A 19,292-nucleotide genomic window follows, 5' to 3' on the forward strand; every position below is an offset into this window, starting at 1 on the left:
TCTCACCTACATCGTCCACCTGGGACGACTCGGGAACTCAACTCCTACCCCGGGCAGCTCACCCATCCCCCTATGCCCAGGGGAAAGGTTTCAAGCCGTTTGACAGCAGATGCAAGCTGTCAAAACGGCTTTTACGCAGAAACAGGCGGGAGGCAGCAACAGCTGCGTCCAACGGAGTAGCCTGCCACCGGAAGTCCCCAGAAAAATATACTTTTTGTTTTCCTTTCAGAGGCATCCACAAGAGAAGTCAAGAAGGGGCAAAAGACAAAAGCATTGTCATGGCACAAGCCCCACCCCTCTTTTGTAACATGCCTTGTGATGTCACGCCATGGGTAAAGGGGTGGACCTTATGGCCCAGCACTGCATTAATATAGTTTTTTTTAATATTTACTTTATTTATTATTTTCTTACTTATTGTGCCTTTAGGCCAGACATGTCAAACACAAGGCCCGGGGGCCGGATGCGGTCTGCGAAGTGGTTTCATGTGGCCCGCGAAGCAGTGGAAACAGTGAAAACAGTGAGGGAACGGCCCCCACTGCCTTGGCCCTGGCCCAGACCAGTCGGGAGCCAATGTACAATTTTGTGGTGGCCATCTTGGCACTTGCCCCGGTGGACCATGCCTTGGCACTTGCCCTGGTCCCACCCCCTTCTGCCAGAGACTCTCAGATCTGTCCCACTCCTGCCCAGGTCCCCACAGGCACCCTTGACGCGAATGATGTAGAACTGGCCACGCCCACCCAGTAGGCCACACCCACTCCATCCACACCCACCCAGTAGGCTGCACCCACTCTGGCCACACCCACCCAACCCCCCAAGGGCAACTGCAATGCTGATGCGGCCCTCAGTGAAATTGAGTTTGACACCCCTGCTTTAGGCCATCCATTCCCAGAAGCTCTGGTCAGCTGACAATGTCAACATGAAATGTGTCACGACTCCAAATCCTTAAAAAAAATAAAAATCAAATAGGCAAAGATAAAAGGCAAACCTTTTTTTTTTTTTAACAAAAGCATCACTTTCTGTGGTTTCCTCTATAATACCTTTTCTCCAATGTACACTAAGGCACTGAATTGTTACTAAAAACCAGGGCTTTTTTTCAGCCGGAACGCGGCGGAACCGCGTTCCGGCACCTTTTTCCGGGCCGGCCGCACCGGAAATAGCCCCTCCCAAATTTTACTTGCATTCCTGTTCTCTAAAGGGGCGGTCCTAGGGTTTGATGAGGGCGTGGCCAGGTTTGAGTTCCGCCACCTTTTCTCCGAGAAAAAAAGCCCTGCTAAAAACCCTATGCAAACACCAAAGGGAGCTTTTGCTTCAGTGCTTTAAGCAAATCACTTCTTCAACACTCGTCTGTGTAATAATAGTTCCTTCATGTTGCTTACACAGAGAAGCCTCTTCCGCAGCTACCGAAGCCTTCCAGTCAAGGCTTCAAAGGGACACCCGGTGCTCCATCAAGGTGAACAGTATCACCATTACATCTTGCCAAAGCAAATCTCTTTCTGAGCAAGAGAAGCAGAACCAAGCCCATACAAGGAGTCCTCAAATTATGACCACTCATTTAACAACCGTCCAAAGTTACAATGGCACTGAAAAAAGTGACTTATGACTGGTCCTCACACTTACAGCCAGTACAGAATCCCTGCAGTCACGCGATCCAAATTCGGTTGCTTGGCCATCGGCATATATTTTACGACAACTGCTGTGTAGTTGTAGGAATCCGCAAGAGAAGTCAAGAAGAGGCAAATGACAAAAGCCCTGTCGTGGCACAGTGCTTTTGTCATTTAACTGCCATTTGCAACCTTTTCCAGGAGGCTTCCAAACAAACAGGGGTACATGGAGTCACTTAATGATTGTGTGATTCTCTTATTAACCATGGCAAAACGGTTGTAAAATTGGATGTGACTCACTTGATAACCACATTGCTTAGTGATGGACAATTCAATCCCAAGTTGAGGACTGCCTGCGAAAGAATTGGAACCACAGTTGGTATTAATTAACCAATCAGTTACAATTAAAGACAAGTTCAAAGCAGGCAGATGTTTAAAAAACAGCCAGTTAAGGATCCATCATTGAAAAGACGTCTTGCTTCCCATGGTTTTTCCAATTGACCTGCCAGTGGGGTCTCTATAGTTGAATGTATACAAGTAGTCCTCAACTTACGACCACAATTGAGCCCAAAATTTCTGTTGCTAAGTGAGACATTTGTTAAGTGAGTTTTGCCCCATTTTTACGCCTTTTCTTGCCATTATTATTCAATGAATCACTGCAGAGGTTAAGTTAATAACATGGTTGTTAAGTGAATCTGGCTTCCCCATTGACATTGTTTGACAAAAGGTCATCAAAGAAGAATCACGTGACCCCAGGACATTGCCACCATCATAAATAAGAACCAATTGTCAAGCATCTTAATTTTGATCATGTGACCAGGGGGATACTGCAAATGTCATAAGTGTGAATAACAGTCATAAGTCACTTTTTCAGTGCCTTTGTAACTTTGAATGGTCACTAAATGAACTATTATAAGTCGAGGACTATCTGTATATAGCTTTATTTACAGCCACAAGACGCAGAATAAAAATGTAGAAATCTACAATTTGGCATCTTGACTAGTTTAACCAATTATAAAATATGTAAATCTCAAACTTCATTCAAAATTTGGTTGTTGCTACTGTTAATTTTCGGACTTTTATTTGCAAGAAAAATGTTAATATATTTCAAAATATCTCTACTTGGTCTTGATTTTAAAATAGGTCTGAAATATATATAATCGAATGTAAGACCGGGTCAGATTCATATAACTGGACCCAGCCCATTTAGTGCCCTATATATTGCTTCACTCTATTCCCACTCCATTTCTATGATATAAATCTTTATAGTGATTTGACCTTTGCCAAAATGGCTTTGTAAAACCTATTTATATAGGTTTGTGCCCCTAAACACTTGTTCTAAAGCTAATCAGCCAATACACATCAAAGCATCCATAAAAGGACTTTTTTTTTATTATTCAGTACAATCTTTTCTTGGCTTCTGTATTCTACTTAATCTTTGGACCCTTGAAGTGATATTAGACTGATGGCCACTGTTTTTCCTTCTTGTCTAAATATTCACTCTTCTCTTAATAAATACACAGAGCTGAATTTTTAAAAACTCATCAATCTGTCAGCTTCTCTGGGGATTTCCTGTAACTGTGGTAAGATAGACTTGCAAAAAAAATCCCAGGTGTTGTGCAGTCACAGCAGAGGAATATCACAGGTCAGTTTTAGAAACAAAGTAAAATTCTAAAAGCTTATTCTAGTTCTAATAAATATTGTTATGAGGCACAGATAGAAACAGCAAGTTTAGTCTTCAGAGGATTGGAATGCAAATTACACAGACATGATACGTTATTATATATATTAATTATACATACTGTAATTATTATATCTAGTATTGATAGAGACGGTGTGGTGGTTAAAGGGCTGGCCTAGAAATCAGGAGACTGTGAGTTCTAATCCCACCTTAGGCATGAAAGCCAGTTGGGGGACCTTGGAACAGTCATTTTCTTTTAGCCCAACCCACTTCACAGGGCTATTTTTCCTGTGGGAAAAATAGGAAGAGGAAGAAGTATTAAGTATATTTGCTGCCTTAAATTATTTGTAAAAATAATAAAGGCAGCATACAAATCATATACTATACTATATTACACTACACCACACCACACTAATAATTAGATACTCTGAGATGACAATAGCAATGGCACTTAAGCTTATATACTGCCACATAGTGCTTTATAGCAACCTCGGGGTGGTTTACTATGTAAGCATTATTTGCATATTGCTCCCAACAATCTGGGTCCTCATTTTACCTACCTTGGAAGGATGGAAGGCTGAGTCAACCTTGAGCCCCATCAGGGTTGAACTCCAGACTGTGGGCAGAATTTGCCTGCAGTACTGCACTTTAACCGCTGCTCCACCAGAGCTCACCAAGACATCCAATCACAGACTTCCCCTGCTCTTTTACTACCTGCATATTATGCCGAGTGCTGTTTTTGGAATAAGAGCATCCTGCATTTGGGAATGTACAAAAATAAATGCACAACTGTTGGGTCCACTCATAGCATGTTAGAGCAGGACATCTTTTTTTTATTATAGCCAGACTCAAGGAGTTAGTATATGTATGAAACACGGATTTCAAATGCTAACACTCACCCTTGTTTTCAGACTTGCATGAACATATACAATATTCTTGCTTGGCTACACCTGTTGAAGCAGGTGAATTCTGTTTTGTTGTATTGGAAAATTTTGGGGCTACTTGGATAACAACACAATTGTACCATTCTTGAATGGAGATTATGAGCTGTATACACAATGCTGTTTTAATTTCTCTGTTTATGTGTATGTCAGATATGCTGAAGGTCGGTAATAAATGAAGGTAACAATTAATGATGATTCAATATTGCAGTGGCAGGCACCGAGCTATAAATGTACAGTTCAGTTGCACCCAGTCTGAAAGTGTGAAGACGTGCTTCCCTGCTCATTTCTGCCTAGCCATATTAGAAAGCATGACACAATTGTGCATTAAGTCGACATATTTGTTTTTCCTAGCTTAGCAGCTGGCATGTAAGACTTCTGTGAATATGTGTGTTCCATTCATTTTAGGAAACATGGCTTAACAGTCATAAATAATTCTTCCTTCAAAGGATTTCTGTTAGAGAAGGGGAACAAATTACCAAATACCATAATTTTGGTAAATTGTTCCCCTTCTCTAACAGAAACTTCCTTTGAATGAATAATTTTTTATGCCTTTGTGAGGGGGAAAAATACAAATATTTATTTGGCAGATTCAGACCTTCCCATTGGAATAATTAGCTGCGAGTACCTTTTATTAGAACGGGCATGATGGGAAAGTATGTTTCCTTTCATTTATTTTTAACGTCCTAAGGAGCAAGATATATGCTGAAGGCAAACTGAGTTACCGTTTTTGAAGATGGGATAGAATACGGAATAAATCATCTTTTGGAACTATAAAAATCAGAACTGTGTTTTCAAACCAAAATTTAATTAGATATATTTGGATCCTAAAAACATGCCTATTGTTATGCGGGACAAACTTTGAAGCTATTAAGAGACAGAAAGAGAAGGGCTAAAAGGCATTTGAAGAAGGGGGGAAAGTGAGAAAAATGAGAAATTCGGTATGTTTTGTTTTGACTGTAAAAATAGCAAAAGAAAAAAAAGAGCAAGAGGAGATTTTTATCTAAACTATATGATATATCTGCTATTGCAGTGGTTCTCAACCTGTGGGTCGGGACCCCATTTGGGGTCGATCGACCATTTCACGGGGGTCGCCAAGCAAGGCTGTCCGCCATTTTTTTTGTCCGCCATTTTTTTTTGTCCACCATTTTTTTCCTCTTTTCCGGTGGGTGCCTTACCTCCCTTGGGCTGGGCCAGCTGGTGGTCGGCCTGCTCTGTCTCTGCCGCTTGCCAGCTACGCCTCAGCCGGCGCAGGGGGCAGAACCATGCATGCGCGGCGCTCCTGGGCAGGGAAAGTCCTCGACTTACGACCGGTTGGGTAGTCCTCGGCTTACGACTGGTTTAGTCCTTGACTTACGACCGGTTTAGTCCTCAACTTATGACCGGTTTAGTCCTCGACTTACGACCGGTTGGGGTCACGGCATTAAAAAGGTTGAGAACCACTGTGCTATTGGATCAGCATGGAAAACTGAGACACCTCCTCCCACCAAATATAAAGTTTTATTCAACATTCTTTAAAATAATAATTTTATATAAATATGTAGAACGTATGCCCTTGACAAATTTATCCCTTTTTTCTATGATGATCAACCATTTCTCAACCATTTCTCATTCTCATTCCCCTTTAACGTAATTGCTCGATTATACTGTTACACAAGAGAATAGGCTAGAAGAAATTTAAAGTTGTATCCATTCCTCTGACTATAGATATGGATTAATTTTAAACATTATTGGCCATATAAAATAAATTACTTAAATATTTTTAATATTTCAGTTACTTGCTATTTCGCATTGGCTTAAAATGATACCATGCTATCAAGGAAATATTTATTCCTTTACATAAATTCACTTTCCAGACAATAATAGCAATAGCACTTAGATTTATATATTGCTACACAGTGCTTTACAGCCCTCGCTTTGCGGTTTACAAAGTCAGCATATTGGCCCCAACAGTCTGGGTCCTCATTTTACCGACCTTGGAAGGATGGAAAGCTGAGTCAACCATGAGCAGGGGTAGGCAACCTTGGCTCTTTTATGATTCATGGACTTCAACTCCCAGAATTCCCGAGCCAGCATAGCTGGCTCAGGAATTCTGGGAGTTGAAGTCCATGAATCATAAAAGAGCTAAGGTTGCCTATACCCCTGACCATGAGGATCAAACTCCTGGCAATCAGCAGAATTAGTCCGCAATACTGCATTCTAGCCACTGTGCCACCACAAGCCAGTACTTTCAGAGTACTGCTCTTATGCAAACATTTTCTAAATTAGCAGTTACAAATAATTTTGAGACTAAACCTTCCTTCTGCTTAGGGATTCATTGGTAAGGATATAGTATCAGATATAATATGATCCTAGGCGGGCTATTCCATATGCAAATCAGCTTATGGTACAAATCAACTTAGCGGGTAATTCCTGAAAAAATGTGTTAAGGTCTGGGGAGAAAGGAGTGAAGCCTATCTGACCCTTGAGGTTGAAAGCTGTGCACAAGAAGTAATAGAATTTTATTTTTATTTACTAGCTGTACCCAGCCACGCGTTGCTGTGGCTCAGTCTGGTAAAAGCATGTGTTGCTTTTATGTCCAACAGATGGCGCTGTTTTTTTAAAAAAACATGTTTTTACCTGTCACAGGTGTGACATCTATATAATATAGGTATATAAAAACACGCGCATATTCGAATGCAACGTTGTGTCAAAATTTCAAAGCAATCGGTGAAGAACTTTCGGAGATTTAAGATTTTGAACAAACGAACATTTACATTTTTATTTATATAGATTTATTTTGGCATTGTGCTGATGTGGCTAATTTTTCTGAAAAAAGTCATAGTGTGAAGCATCATTTATTTTTTTCCTCTTTTCATAAGTCCTTCAGTACATATCTTGGAGAATTTAAGCTATGGTGCATCTTTACACATTAACTTATTTAAGAGTGCACTGTAAAGTTGCATCTAAGGGCATAAAATATGTACGTCATAAAACTTTTCAAAGACCGATATTCTATGGTTATTCTAATCTGGCTGCTTGCATTGCCTGCATAGTATATTTCCTGATGATATGCAAGTGGTGGTAAGCTTAGGTTAATTGCTTTTTTTATGTGTGCGCTTATGAATAGGAAGGAAGATAGGATTCCTGTTCCTTTTAATTACTGTGTATAGATATTACAACATATTCAGTGAGTAACAGTTATGGTAAGAGAGTGTAATAAGATGATACTCATAAACAGCAGAAATAACAAAAAGTTTGTTTTTTGTTTGAAGCATTTTAAGCCATTTGCAGCCAAAACTGCCTCTCGAATAGCTAAGTAAAATCAGTAACACAATTTTCCTTGACTGTACAAGCATGCAACATAAAATATGTAATATCAAAGGGAAGGATGAGGAAGGAAGAAAATAGTTCAATAGGTCATAGATAATAAAAAAAATCTGAGATTAGGATAGCATGGAGTACTAGCAGGATGAAGGCTTTCAAATTTTAACTGGATCTGGAAACAAAGCAGGGATACACCGACATTTTCACTATTGATTTCACCTTTTTTGGATTTAAGGTCATATTAGATACCATATTAATTGCATGGGAACAATTAACATCCATTGAAAACATGAAATGGATCTGGGGGTTTGTTTATCCTCTGGGAATCATATTTTCCTGAAGTATTCAAATATTGACCTCTTTGGCACTTTATATGTAAATATTTATTTCCCCCATTTTATTTACTGTCAAAATGTGATTTTACACTGGGTGTTTTCTTACTAGTTCTTTCTTTACAGCTGATTCCTACAAAGAAACTCAGATATTATCACATCACCTTGTAACACACCCTTCTCACAAGGTTACTCTAGTTATTCATCATTCTGTTGCATTTATTATATTTCTTGGACATGCCTGGGAGCCTGTTGTTTTAATACTAGCTATGAAAAGTCCCTCACAGTAAAATAAATAAATCAAATAATGAGAGGTAGAGGAAAAAACAGGAATCTTATCATGTGTAAACATTTCCCCTAAAGCGGAAACATGCATCATTATAAGATTGTTTAGGTGCGGCTGCACCGAATAATTAAAAACAGAATCCAGTTATGTTTTAAATCTAATTTTTATGGTGGTTGAACACCTGCTTTCAAAATATTACTTTAAGGATGAGAGCAAATATTTGCCAAAGGGGAGAACACAATAACTGCTAATGTGCGAATTCAGCCAACAGCTTCTCTTCTCCGTCTTTGTGCTCCCTCTGCTGTTTGTGAGCAGCAATTTTCCATCCCTGTAGTGGTGGTGGGCACATAACAGCAAGGCTTATTATTACGGTACAGTAAAAACTGACATCAGTGTAACTGAGATGCTGTGGCTTAGGGGGTAAGGTGCCTGCTCCACATTGCATCATTTAGATGATTATGAAAAAATGCAACAAATCTCTATGACTATTGGCACAAATGGTGTGTGTATGGGGGTGGGCGTGCAGGGGCAAGCACTGCTCAGAAAATTGCTGGCTTTGTTACATCAATTTCAGTTGTCTTCAAAGTACCACATTTTATCTCTGTTCTAGGATATGAAAAAAAAATTAAAACATTTGGTTTCAAGCTTGGTTAGAATGATAGTATGTGTTTATGTGTGTGACCTGATATGAAGGAGGACACAGAAACACCTCGTTTGCATGAGAAGAATACAAACACAATGGAACGACGGCCATAAAAACATTTTAAGGATATAAAAAGTGAATCCTGTTATGAAAGACAGGGATTAGCCACCTGTAACCTCTGATCTAATTTAAAGCCCTTTTTGAAGCTAGCTCTTTTAAAGCCCTTTTTGAAGCTAGCTCTTAACTTATAACCATGATTGGAATTAGAATTTCTGTTGCTAAACAAGGCAGTTATTAAATGAGCCATGCTCAATTTTGTGACCTCTTTTTTTATCATGCTTGTTAAGTGAATCCCTCTATTAAGTGAATCATGCTCCCCCCCCCCCATTGATTGCTTATCGGATGTTGACTGGGAAGGTCACAAATGGCAATGCTGGAATGCTGCAACCATCCTAAATACATGCAAGGTGCCTGAATTTTGTTCAGTGACTGTGGAGATGTTGTTACGGTTGTAAGTACAAGGACTCGTCGTAAGTCACTTTTTTTCAGTGCTGTTGCAATTCTGAATAGTTGCTAAACAAGTGGTTGTAAATCGAGGACTGTAATCTGGTCAAAGCAATCTGTTCCTGATTTTGATCAAGAGGTGACAGTGCCATGTGCCAGAAAAGAAAAGAGGTGAGATGAGGTCAGGAAGAACAAAGAAGTGGTCTTACCATTCTTGGTCCTAGCCATGTCTGCAGCTTCCTTAAGCTCCACAAATTACTGAAATGCAGGCTGTTTCTAGTCCTTAACGGAAAACAAAAGGGCAACTTATTTTTGACTGAAGAAAAAAGAATATTTCATTTGATTAAAAAAGTTTGGAATAAGGAAAAGATTTTTTGATGAATATTAGATCGACTTATTCAGTATTGGTACAGAGGCCATTACAATGGATCCAATTCCCTAGAACAGAGTTCCCCAACCTTTTCGGCTTTGTGGACTACTAGGGGGAGAGAGGGGACGGTTCCACGCAAGTCACAGGCAAATGCCATCTTGACTTTTTTGCCCTCTCCTCAGAAGCCACTTGTTCTTTAAAAGCAATTGCTAAAATGATAATCTCTACCTACCCAAATTCTCACATTAATTTTGCATAGTTTTTGTTATCTTGGAAGCTTAAACATAAGAGCATGAACTTTCAACGGATGTCTTCTGAACTGTAAACTCAGTAAATCTAGGGAATAATACATGCCCGCCGCTCGTGCAAATGGAGCACACATGCTCATGCAAGCGGGGATGTGGACACGCTTGCCTCCCATTTCCGCAGCCCGGTTCCTGAAAGGCTCAGGGCCAGATAGGGGCCACAGCCCAAGGGTTGGGGACCCCTGCCCTAGAGGGATCATGGTCTCTTCATCAGTGGAAACTGATGAGAAGCAAGAGTGCCTTCCATAGTAGTGTAATGTGATATTCTTAGATTAAGCAGAGGATTGGACCGGGGGTGGGGGTTCCACAGGAGGTCAAAAAAATCGAAATGGTAACTGTGACCATGCAACCCAAACCCCTCCACTTTTGTACACACATCAGCATCACACACAAAGGGGCAAGGCTTTGACAGCAATGTTGCAAACATCATCTTGATTTTTTTACTCTCTTCTCAGAAGCTACTTGTTCTTGAAAAGCAATTGCTAAAATGCCAATCTCCACCTACCCAAAACTCTCAGATTAATTTTGCCTCTCTCTTTTTGTTATCTTGGAGACTTAAACATGAGACCATAAACTTTCAAATGGATGTCATCTGAGCTGTAAACTCAGTAAATCTAGGGAATAAACTGAATGAAATGATGGTTATCTTTGCTGCGATTGGCTAGCTTTCAGAGAGAAAGTTTCATTTCATCTGAGAGCAAGGAACTTTTCCTCAGTAGCTGATGGATTTATAAGTGTTAATCCTGCCTGCCTGAGCTGCTTATTTTGAAAATATGAATTCCTTCAAAGGTGGTCTTTGGAGGTATGAATTCTACTCCTACCAACAGCAGAAGCAGCAGAGGAATGCCAGGAGGAGCAAATAAGACTGCTTGCACCTTCTGGAAGCAGTCAGTCAACAAGGTGCATGCATTAAATATTTAATGCAATTGGGGCTTATTTAATTTTAATGTTTAATTTGCTGGGGCTTTCTTTTTAAACCTCACAGGCATATTTTTCAGAAGGAAAAATTCTAAACCAGTGTTTCCCAGTCTTGACAACCTTAATAGGATTCCAATGACTGAACTAATCAATAAATGATACCATAAATGATGCCAGCGGATGATAATATATACCAATATACCATGTACAACCATTTAAAAAAAGTAAAATGGGTTTGTTAAAAAGTCCTTCTGAACTAGGAAGGCTTTGAAGCATGGTTAAAACCCACGAGGCAGAGAAATTTGGTGAATTTTTTGGGAAGTCAGGGAGTCATCACTAAGAAAGCCTTGCTTTCCCATCGTTTATATTTTAATGCAAAACAGAGCCTCAGTTGCTGATATCAAGTCTTTGAAAGAATTGTGTAAGCCTAGGCAGATTTAGAAGAACTACCCAAATGTTAAAAACAAACAAACACCTAACAGTATTATACAGGTTGCTTCTATGTTAAATCTTCCTCTCTTCCTCCATAATATTTTAAAAATGTAGGACCCTTCCATAGGCAAAGGCAACAATGAGGCAAAATCTAGGTTTCCTGGGCACACTGATCTGTGGCTTTCAGCAATTTTCATTTCACAAGTTAATTGCCTTAGCACAGTGTAGCTTGCTATGTTTCTTCTATAGCTGCAGGTTAGATAAATCTGTATTGACAGGAACTCCCACTTCCCAGTTCACTATACTTAGGTATGAGAGAATTAAGTTGAATCTTGACATGAGGAAGACAAGGCTACCCTTACAAAACTGTGCTATTTCAGAGGTAAACCCAAAAGCACAGAGGTTTGTGTCAGCTGATCTGGGGGTCCATTTATATAATGATTGATTGATTATGTAACATTAGGTCACTGTTTTTTTTTTAAAGAACATATACAGGAGATTTTAACCATGACAATATCTTTCAGGTCTTCCAACAATGCACCAGCACTACTGTAACTGAAGCCATACATTTTGCTGTTGCGCTCATCCTTTTCTTCTCTTTTCTTCTACTTTTCCCTGCATTAGAGCCTTCTCCAGATAGCTAGGCCTTCCCATAATCTGCCTGAAGTAGGATAATTTGCATCTGGTCATATATGTTTTGAGTGAGAATGCTTGTGGATCCAGGTTTTTGTTTGCTTTAAGTTTGTTTTGGTATTCTCAGGTGTTTTCGGCAACACCAAAAGTCCGAAAGTGTCAATAGTTTCCCATCCTTCTTCGCCAAAGCCCAACTTTCCACTTCCATAGAGTATCACAAAGTATACCATAGCATGCACGATTCTGATCTTTTTTGTATAATAGGTGGGATAAAAATTAAAACATAAATACATTGACAGCCTTTTGAAACCACCCAGGCTTCTTGCCCAGTCTGATTTTGTTTTTATTTTTTTATTTTTAGATTCTTTTAATTCTTTAATAGGAAGTGGGAAACAATACTGGAAATCTAAGGAATAGCATCAGAAATCTATATTTCCAGGAGGGCACTGGAACTCACATGGAAATAAAATAAAAATATGGAACCCATATGTGATGGCCCTGAAAAATAGACATGATTTATTTATGGAGTGACATGTATAACATGTTTAATATATGTGTGAAAACTATACCAGTACCTGACAATTGGAAGAATACCATTATCGTACTCCTAGACCAGGGGTAGGCAACCTTGGCTCTTTTATGACTCGTGGACTCTCAGGAATTCTGGGAGTTGAAGTCCACGAGTCATAAAAGAGCCAAGGTTGCCTACCCCTGTCCTAGATCAAGGGAAAGGTAGCAAGAATGAATGGAAGGGAGGTTAATTTGTTAGGTGTGTTGGGGAAAATATTAGCACAATTTTTATCCAAAGAGTACAAGACATGACAATAAATGCTATTTGGGAAGTACATTGTGATTTTGTGCTGGTCATAGGTTGTGCAGAATAGACTATTGTTCTTCAAGTGTCATGGAGAAAAATATATTTATGAGAAAAAACATATTGTACATTTTCTGATTTAGACGATAGGTAGGAATTGCAGAGTTTTTGCACGAAATTGGAGTTAAAGGTTGGTTGCTGAATATGATACGAGTGGCATATGTTGAAAGTGAAGCATGGAGAGAATAAAAAGAAAGCTTAGCAAATGATCCAAAACTGTCAGAGAGTAAGACAAGGATATATGATGTCCCCTTTGTTGCTTATATGGATCAATTGTTTCAAGAATGCTTATGATCAGTGCTTTTTTTCTTAAAAAAAAAAAAAAAGGTGCCGGAACTCACACACGTCATACAACCCGCCTTGCCTACCCTACAAGGTTCCATCCAAAAAAGGTGCCGGAACTCCGTTCTGGCCGTTCTATGAGAAAAAAAGCCCTGCTTATGGTAAATGTTAGAGGGTTGCTAGTTGGAGATGTGAATGGATGTGAACATTTCTATGCTGATTGTGATATGTTTTGGACTGAGAAACTGAGTAGATATGTATGAATGTAATAGTTGCATGGATAATTTGTAAGGACTGAAAGAATGGAGAAATATAATGAATAATATTAGTACAAAGTAGAATCAGTTATATATATATATATATATATATATATATATATATATATATATATATATATATATGAATGCTTTTTTCTTTTAGAGCACCCTGTCGGCCCAAATATGGGAAAGAGAAGTCTTTTGCCTGTATCAGCTCAACCTAGAGCCATCCACAGGCAGCAGTCGCTTAACTGCGACATCATATGTGTTCCAAAATTTGAATTGCTAACAAAGAATTAAGGGAGAACTGGGATAGCTANAGCATTCATCCTCTTCCCCTGTCTCTTGTAGCTAACAAAGTGAGAAAGAGCCTGTGGCCTAGTGGCTAACATCTCTGCTTAACATGCAGACAGCCCAGGTTCGAATCTCAGAAGGGTATGTCTGGCTGATGAAAACCAAATAAGGTTTGAAATAGCTATCCCAGTTCTCCCTTAATTCTTTGTTAGCAATTCAAATTTTACGGAGCTGGGGGGGGGAAGAAGAAACTAGTCCAGATCAGGCTACAGGGGACCACAAAATCACTACACGGCCATAGATCTTTGCTCTGGAGGCATTTTCCGGGCCTTTGGAGGTTGGATCGGGCTGCACGGGAGGAGCAAAATTGCTCTGTGGCCATGGATTCGGGTTCCGGAGGCTTAGAAAAGGCTTCCGAAGCCTGGATCAGCTGTGGGGGGGGGGCATGAAACTGCTCTGCAGCCATATATCCGGGCGGCAGAGGCCTTTTCCATGGTTTATTTTAAACCCATGGTTTATTTTAGTTACTGAATAAGCTACCACCTGGCTACACACAACTCATTCAACCATAAATCAAGATTTATAAATCATAGTGCTGGGTTTACATAACATTTAAAGCCAAAACTTGTAGCTTAATGCAGTCTGTGACGCTTATTGTTCATCTTTCTTTCCACCTCCTTCCCTGCAAAACTTTACAAAGTAGAAGAGAACAGGCAATAATAGATGAAAGATGAAAGCAGTGGAGATGGGGCCAATCAGAGAAAATAATAACTGGGTTGAGTGGTTAGTTGTGTTGCAGGGACTTAGGTTAGATAGTAAGCTTAGTTTAGTGGGACTTAGAAACTAAGTGGCTCAGTTGGTGTAAAGCAGGGGTCTTCAAACTTGGTCCTTTTATGACTTGTGGACTTCAACTCCCAGAATTCCTCAGCCAGCATGCCTGGCTGAGGAATTCTGGGAGTTGAAGTCCACAAGTCATAAAAGGGCCAAGTTTGAAGACCCCTGGTGTAAAGGCAAAAGATGGCAAAACTAGGGGGCAAGCGCCCAAGTCAGACAGGAGCATTATCAAAACAAAGTACAGGCACCCTCCACATTGAAGGCTGAGAAACAAACTTTAAGAAGCCCATTATCATGTAAGAATGGAAGAAATATAAATAAAATTTAGATTCTGCACTTGTTACAAATAATGGAATTGATTGTATGATTCTACAATAGTTGATCTCTATAATTAGGGCTGATGATATCTGTAACATCAGTAAAAAAAAAAAAAACCTCTCTGAGTCCTATCCTTGACTCTTCACTATCAGCTCCAGAGCTTCTAAAGAAAAAATTATTGCCAAGCTCTGAGTGATGCTCCAAAAATGGGGAATTTTGAGGAATGATTAGCAGAAGGAAATGAAAAGTCATGGAAGGCAACTCCAAGGAACAGTGGCAGAAAAGGCAGAAGACCCTCTTAAGAGAGCATATCAGGACTTATAATTACAGATGCTTCTGGACAGCATGCCTGTTTGAGGCACTACCAAGTCAATGGGTTAACAGCAAATCTTAAAGGATACATTTAATAGACCCCAGATCACATTCTCCCCAAGCGTGAGAGAGTGTAGGAGTCAGCAGAAGGGTTGATTGGTGTAAGAGGTAGGTCAGCCAGATGTGGGAAACCTGAGAAGGAAATGCTTCAAAAAGACTCCATCTTAATTGGTTTGATTTAAGCCTGCTTGGGAACTTACTTTCACAATTTTCAAGATTATGTTTATTATAAACAGATGTAGTCTCACTTTTTGAGTTGGCTAGCTATGTGGGCTTGACCCCTATAGAAAGTTGCCTTTTTCTTTTCCTTTCACAAAAGCTTTTATTTGTAGGTCGGTTTGCCATTTGGTTAAACCACAAGTGAAACCCAGTATTAAAAACATTCATGTTTAATAAAAATGAATTTGCATTCAGTATTTAGATTCCATCCTTAACTCTATCTATCCTCTCTCTTGGGTTGTTGCTTTTGATACATCTGATTGCATCTTATTCCTGGGTTAAGTCATTAAAATACAGATTACGTTTTTGTGATCTACATTTCCTGGGTTCTTTTTATCAGCGTTCTGTCAAAATAAAATGGTTCTCCCTACTACCATACTACTCCATACTCCAAACTCAGTTTCTTATTTAGTGGTAGCCTAGACCAACCTGTGTCCTTCAAATGTGTTGGGGGAAAAGTCATAAAATTCTTAGCAGATACTGGCTTAGAATTCTGGGAACTGTCATCTTTGCAAATCTGGAACGTACTAGGATGGAGAAATATATTGTGTGGAAATGAAACAAAATCTTGCCTTGGTAAGTTTGGTTTTGAAACGTAAAAAAGTGTTAAAGACAAACACTTTGAGGAGAGAGATAGAGCTAAATTATACTTGTTGATACATTACTTATTCTTGCTATAATGGATAGTGGATGTACCCCTGAGTATATCCAAATTGTGAATCCAAATTTTGCTAGGCAATCCAAACAAAAGGAAGCTTTTCATTTGCTACACTGATTCACAAAGTTAATAAACTCTCTTCCCTTTTTCTGCAGGGCGATACCCACAACAAAACAAAGGCACTTACATCCGTGTTCCTTTGGTTCAGGAGCTGGAAAGTGGGAAATGGGGTGCTAAGATCACCCACAGTGCCAACACTACTGTGGCCTTGAATATTATGCCAGCTGCAGACTGCATTGTGGGAAAATTCCGCATGTATGTTGCAGTGCTGACTCCAATGGGCATTCTCAGAACAAGACGAAACCCAGACACTGATACTTACATATTGTTTAATCCCTGGTGTAAAGGTAAGGCAAATACAATGTGTATATATGATCATGATAATAACCATCACATCTTAAGCACAACTGGTATTATTATAATTCATTCAAAAAGAACCTTAATCTGACTTTCTAAAGAGATGCAATTGAGAAGTCCAGATAGTTTGTTCCATTGTATAGTTTCTTTATGTTCACTATTCAGCTTGTGTTACCAGAATCCTGTGTAGTTTATAGGTAGGCACACTAATTACTTCCAGATGTTTTATATGACCAGTCTTTGCTATTTAACATTAGAGTTTCATGGAAACTCAAGTCCAAGTGTTAGAGGATGCCGGGTTGAGTAAGTTTGCATTTAAATAGATAGATGTAGAAATAGAAATATAGCGTAAATAGAATATTACCTAAAAGGAAGATGACCTCACAATCTGAATTTAAGACATTTTCCCCACCCGAGAGGTGACTCCATTCATCATACTGAAGTAGACGTTATTGAGGAAACTCTAATCTTCCTTTCAGGTAAATATAATATAATTAATGAGAAAAAAAGATAATGAGAGAGAGAGGCCACAATCTCCTGGCCTTATTGAATCTTTCTTTTGACAAGAGCAAACAGATTATGATTCCAAATGCATCACATCTAAACTTTTCAAGTAAAAAGAAGACAAGGATAGAGAGAGCATTGCGGAGGGAAAGTTTAATATTTTCCTCCATCGCTGTGATGTACCTGTAACAAGTGACAGTTTCCTCAGGACTGTGCTGAAATTTCCATTCAACCATGTAATGGATTGCCAATATATTTTTATTTGTATATGTATCTTGCCATTCTTTGAAAGACTGCCTTGCTTTATATATTTAAGCACCCATCATTTTTTTAAAAAACCAACTGATATGTGGGAATGATCTGTGTATTATCATTTTTTCAAATGAAACTTAAGATGCCTGATTTTGGAATGTATTCAGGCCAATATTTTTTAATATTCTCAGAAGGACATATGCTCTTTTTGGCCAAATCTGATGGAATTACTGGTCAGCACTCCGTTTGTAGACATGCATCATGTCTAGCTCATGATATTCCAAAATGTCAAAGCCAGAAACTTTGGATCTGCTGATCAGGCAGATTCTAGCAATCATTTACTTAATGTAGAGTCCTTTCCTTAATATTAATATTTTTATATAGATTTTTTGAGCTAAGATATTCCCTGCAAAATCCAAAAATGTAATTTAGGTAATGTGAATTGGGTTAATTCGTTAAAAATTCAGCTCTAGTGGGGTTCTCCAGCATCTCCAGCCTAAACCAGAAAGAACTGTCTATCATAAAATGTTCCTCCTTGTGTCTCAATCACCACATGAACCAAGTGGCTATTTAAAAGTCTATATTCTGTATAAAAAGGGACCATGTTCATGCCCATCACAATGTGCAACTCTTCCTACACAGGTTAATCCTTTAAATCTTCTGATGTGGAATTGCTCACAATTACAGTTACGAAGTTTCAGAGTAATTCTTTGATCTGTGGTGTGGGTGCTTAATGCTTTCACGGCTCTCAGACATTTCAGCTTAATAACACAGAATCATAAAGTGCCTGATAAGAGGTGACAATTTAATCACGCTTTACAGATCTTGCTCAAAATAGTTGAGAGTTGTGATCCTTCTTTTTTTTTCTTTTTTTGTTTTTAATTTGGAGCATGCTTCATTTCCAGTTTCAGAGAATGATGTGAAGACGAAATATATTATGTGTATTATAGATGATATAGATGATCAAAAGGCTGCCTTTTCTTATATCATTCAGCTGAATTAAATTCTGATATTTACTCCTAGAAAAATACATGTATTAACCTGTTTTTATAAACAAAAATTCTGATGCAGAGGATGCAGTGTATATGGATGAAGAAAAAGAAAGGGAAGAGTATCTCCTGAATGACCTTGGGATTATTTTCTATGGGGACCCTAAAAATATAAGATCGAGGAGCTGGAACTATGGTCAGGTAAATCCATTTGAAATAAATGAACAATAGCTTTTCTACTAAATGCTGCACTCCTAAATTCTGCACTGGCAAACAGATTGATTCCCTCCTGCTTAACCAAATACACGTAGGCAAATGAGAAAGGGTGTATGGCTGACTGCCCTGTAACACATAACAGAATTAATCAAAGGAATTAAAAGTTTGAAAGGACTGACCCTGTATCTCAGTCTGGGACACTTCGATCCAGATGATGTATATATGTGTGTTTATGTTAGATTTATATCTCACCTTTGGTTCTAACAACTAAACATTGCATACACAACATTTCCTCTTTCCATTTCCTCCTCCTTACAACAATAACACCACTGTGAAATAGGTTGAACTGAGTGTCTGGCCCCAGATCAGCCAATGAGCTGAGCTGACGATGATCCAACTAAGAGTGGACTAAAACCCAGCTTTTCCCCCCTGGTTTTTAAGTCTTAAACTTAACCATCACACCATGTTATTTGAAAAACAACTACCACCGCCTTCATATATGGATTTCATCACAGATTTTTCTTCTGGTTTATCTATGAGGCACATGAATATGACAAATATAAATTGAGGAAATGTATGAGATATATTAATTGAAAAGCAGGTTCTCATTTTTTTAAAGGTTTTTTTTTTAAAAAAACAAACAAACTCATCACAATATAAATAGCAGTGGAACACATCTTACCTGTTTCTCATCAAAAGCAATCATGGTCGACAACTCAAACTCGGACACCCAGTGTGGAGTAGTGGTGAAAGTGCTGGATAACAAGTAGGAACACTTAGCTTTTAGTCTGTGTTCAATTACAGAACCTCACTGGGCAACATTGGACAAGTTATTTATCCTCAGCCCAATCTAT

General features: G+C 38.9%; 1 protein-coding gene across 1 annotated transcript in view; it reads left to right on the forward strand.

Moving 5' to 3' along the window:
* Positions 1–19,292, forward strand: part of F13A1 (coagulation factor XIII A chain) — a 99,255-nt gene that overhangs the window by 25,128 nt on the left and 54,835 nt on the right. Inside the window, exons 4-5 of the mRNA XM_015810848.1 lie at positions 16,216–16,467; positions 18,305–18,423. Of these exons, the coding sequence (XP_015666334.1) occupies positions 16,216–16,467; positions 18,305–18,423 (371 nt within the window). The remainder of the gene's footprint in view (positions 1–16,215; positions 16,468–18,304; positions 18,424–19,292) is intronic.

Source organism: Protobothrops mucrosquamatus, unplaced genomic scaffold, assembly GCF_001527695.2.
Source record: "Protobothrops mucrosquamatus isolate PMUCROS unplaced genomic scaffold, P.Mucros_1.0 scaffold23, whole genome shotgun sequence".
Classification (NCBI taxonomy): domain Eukaryota; kingdom Metazoa; phylum Chordata; class Lepidosauria; order Squamata; family Viperidae; genus Protobothrops; species Protobothrops mucrosquamatus.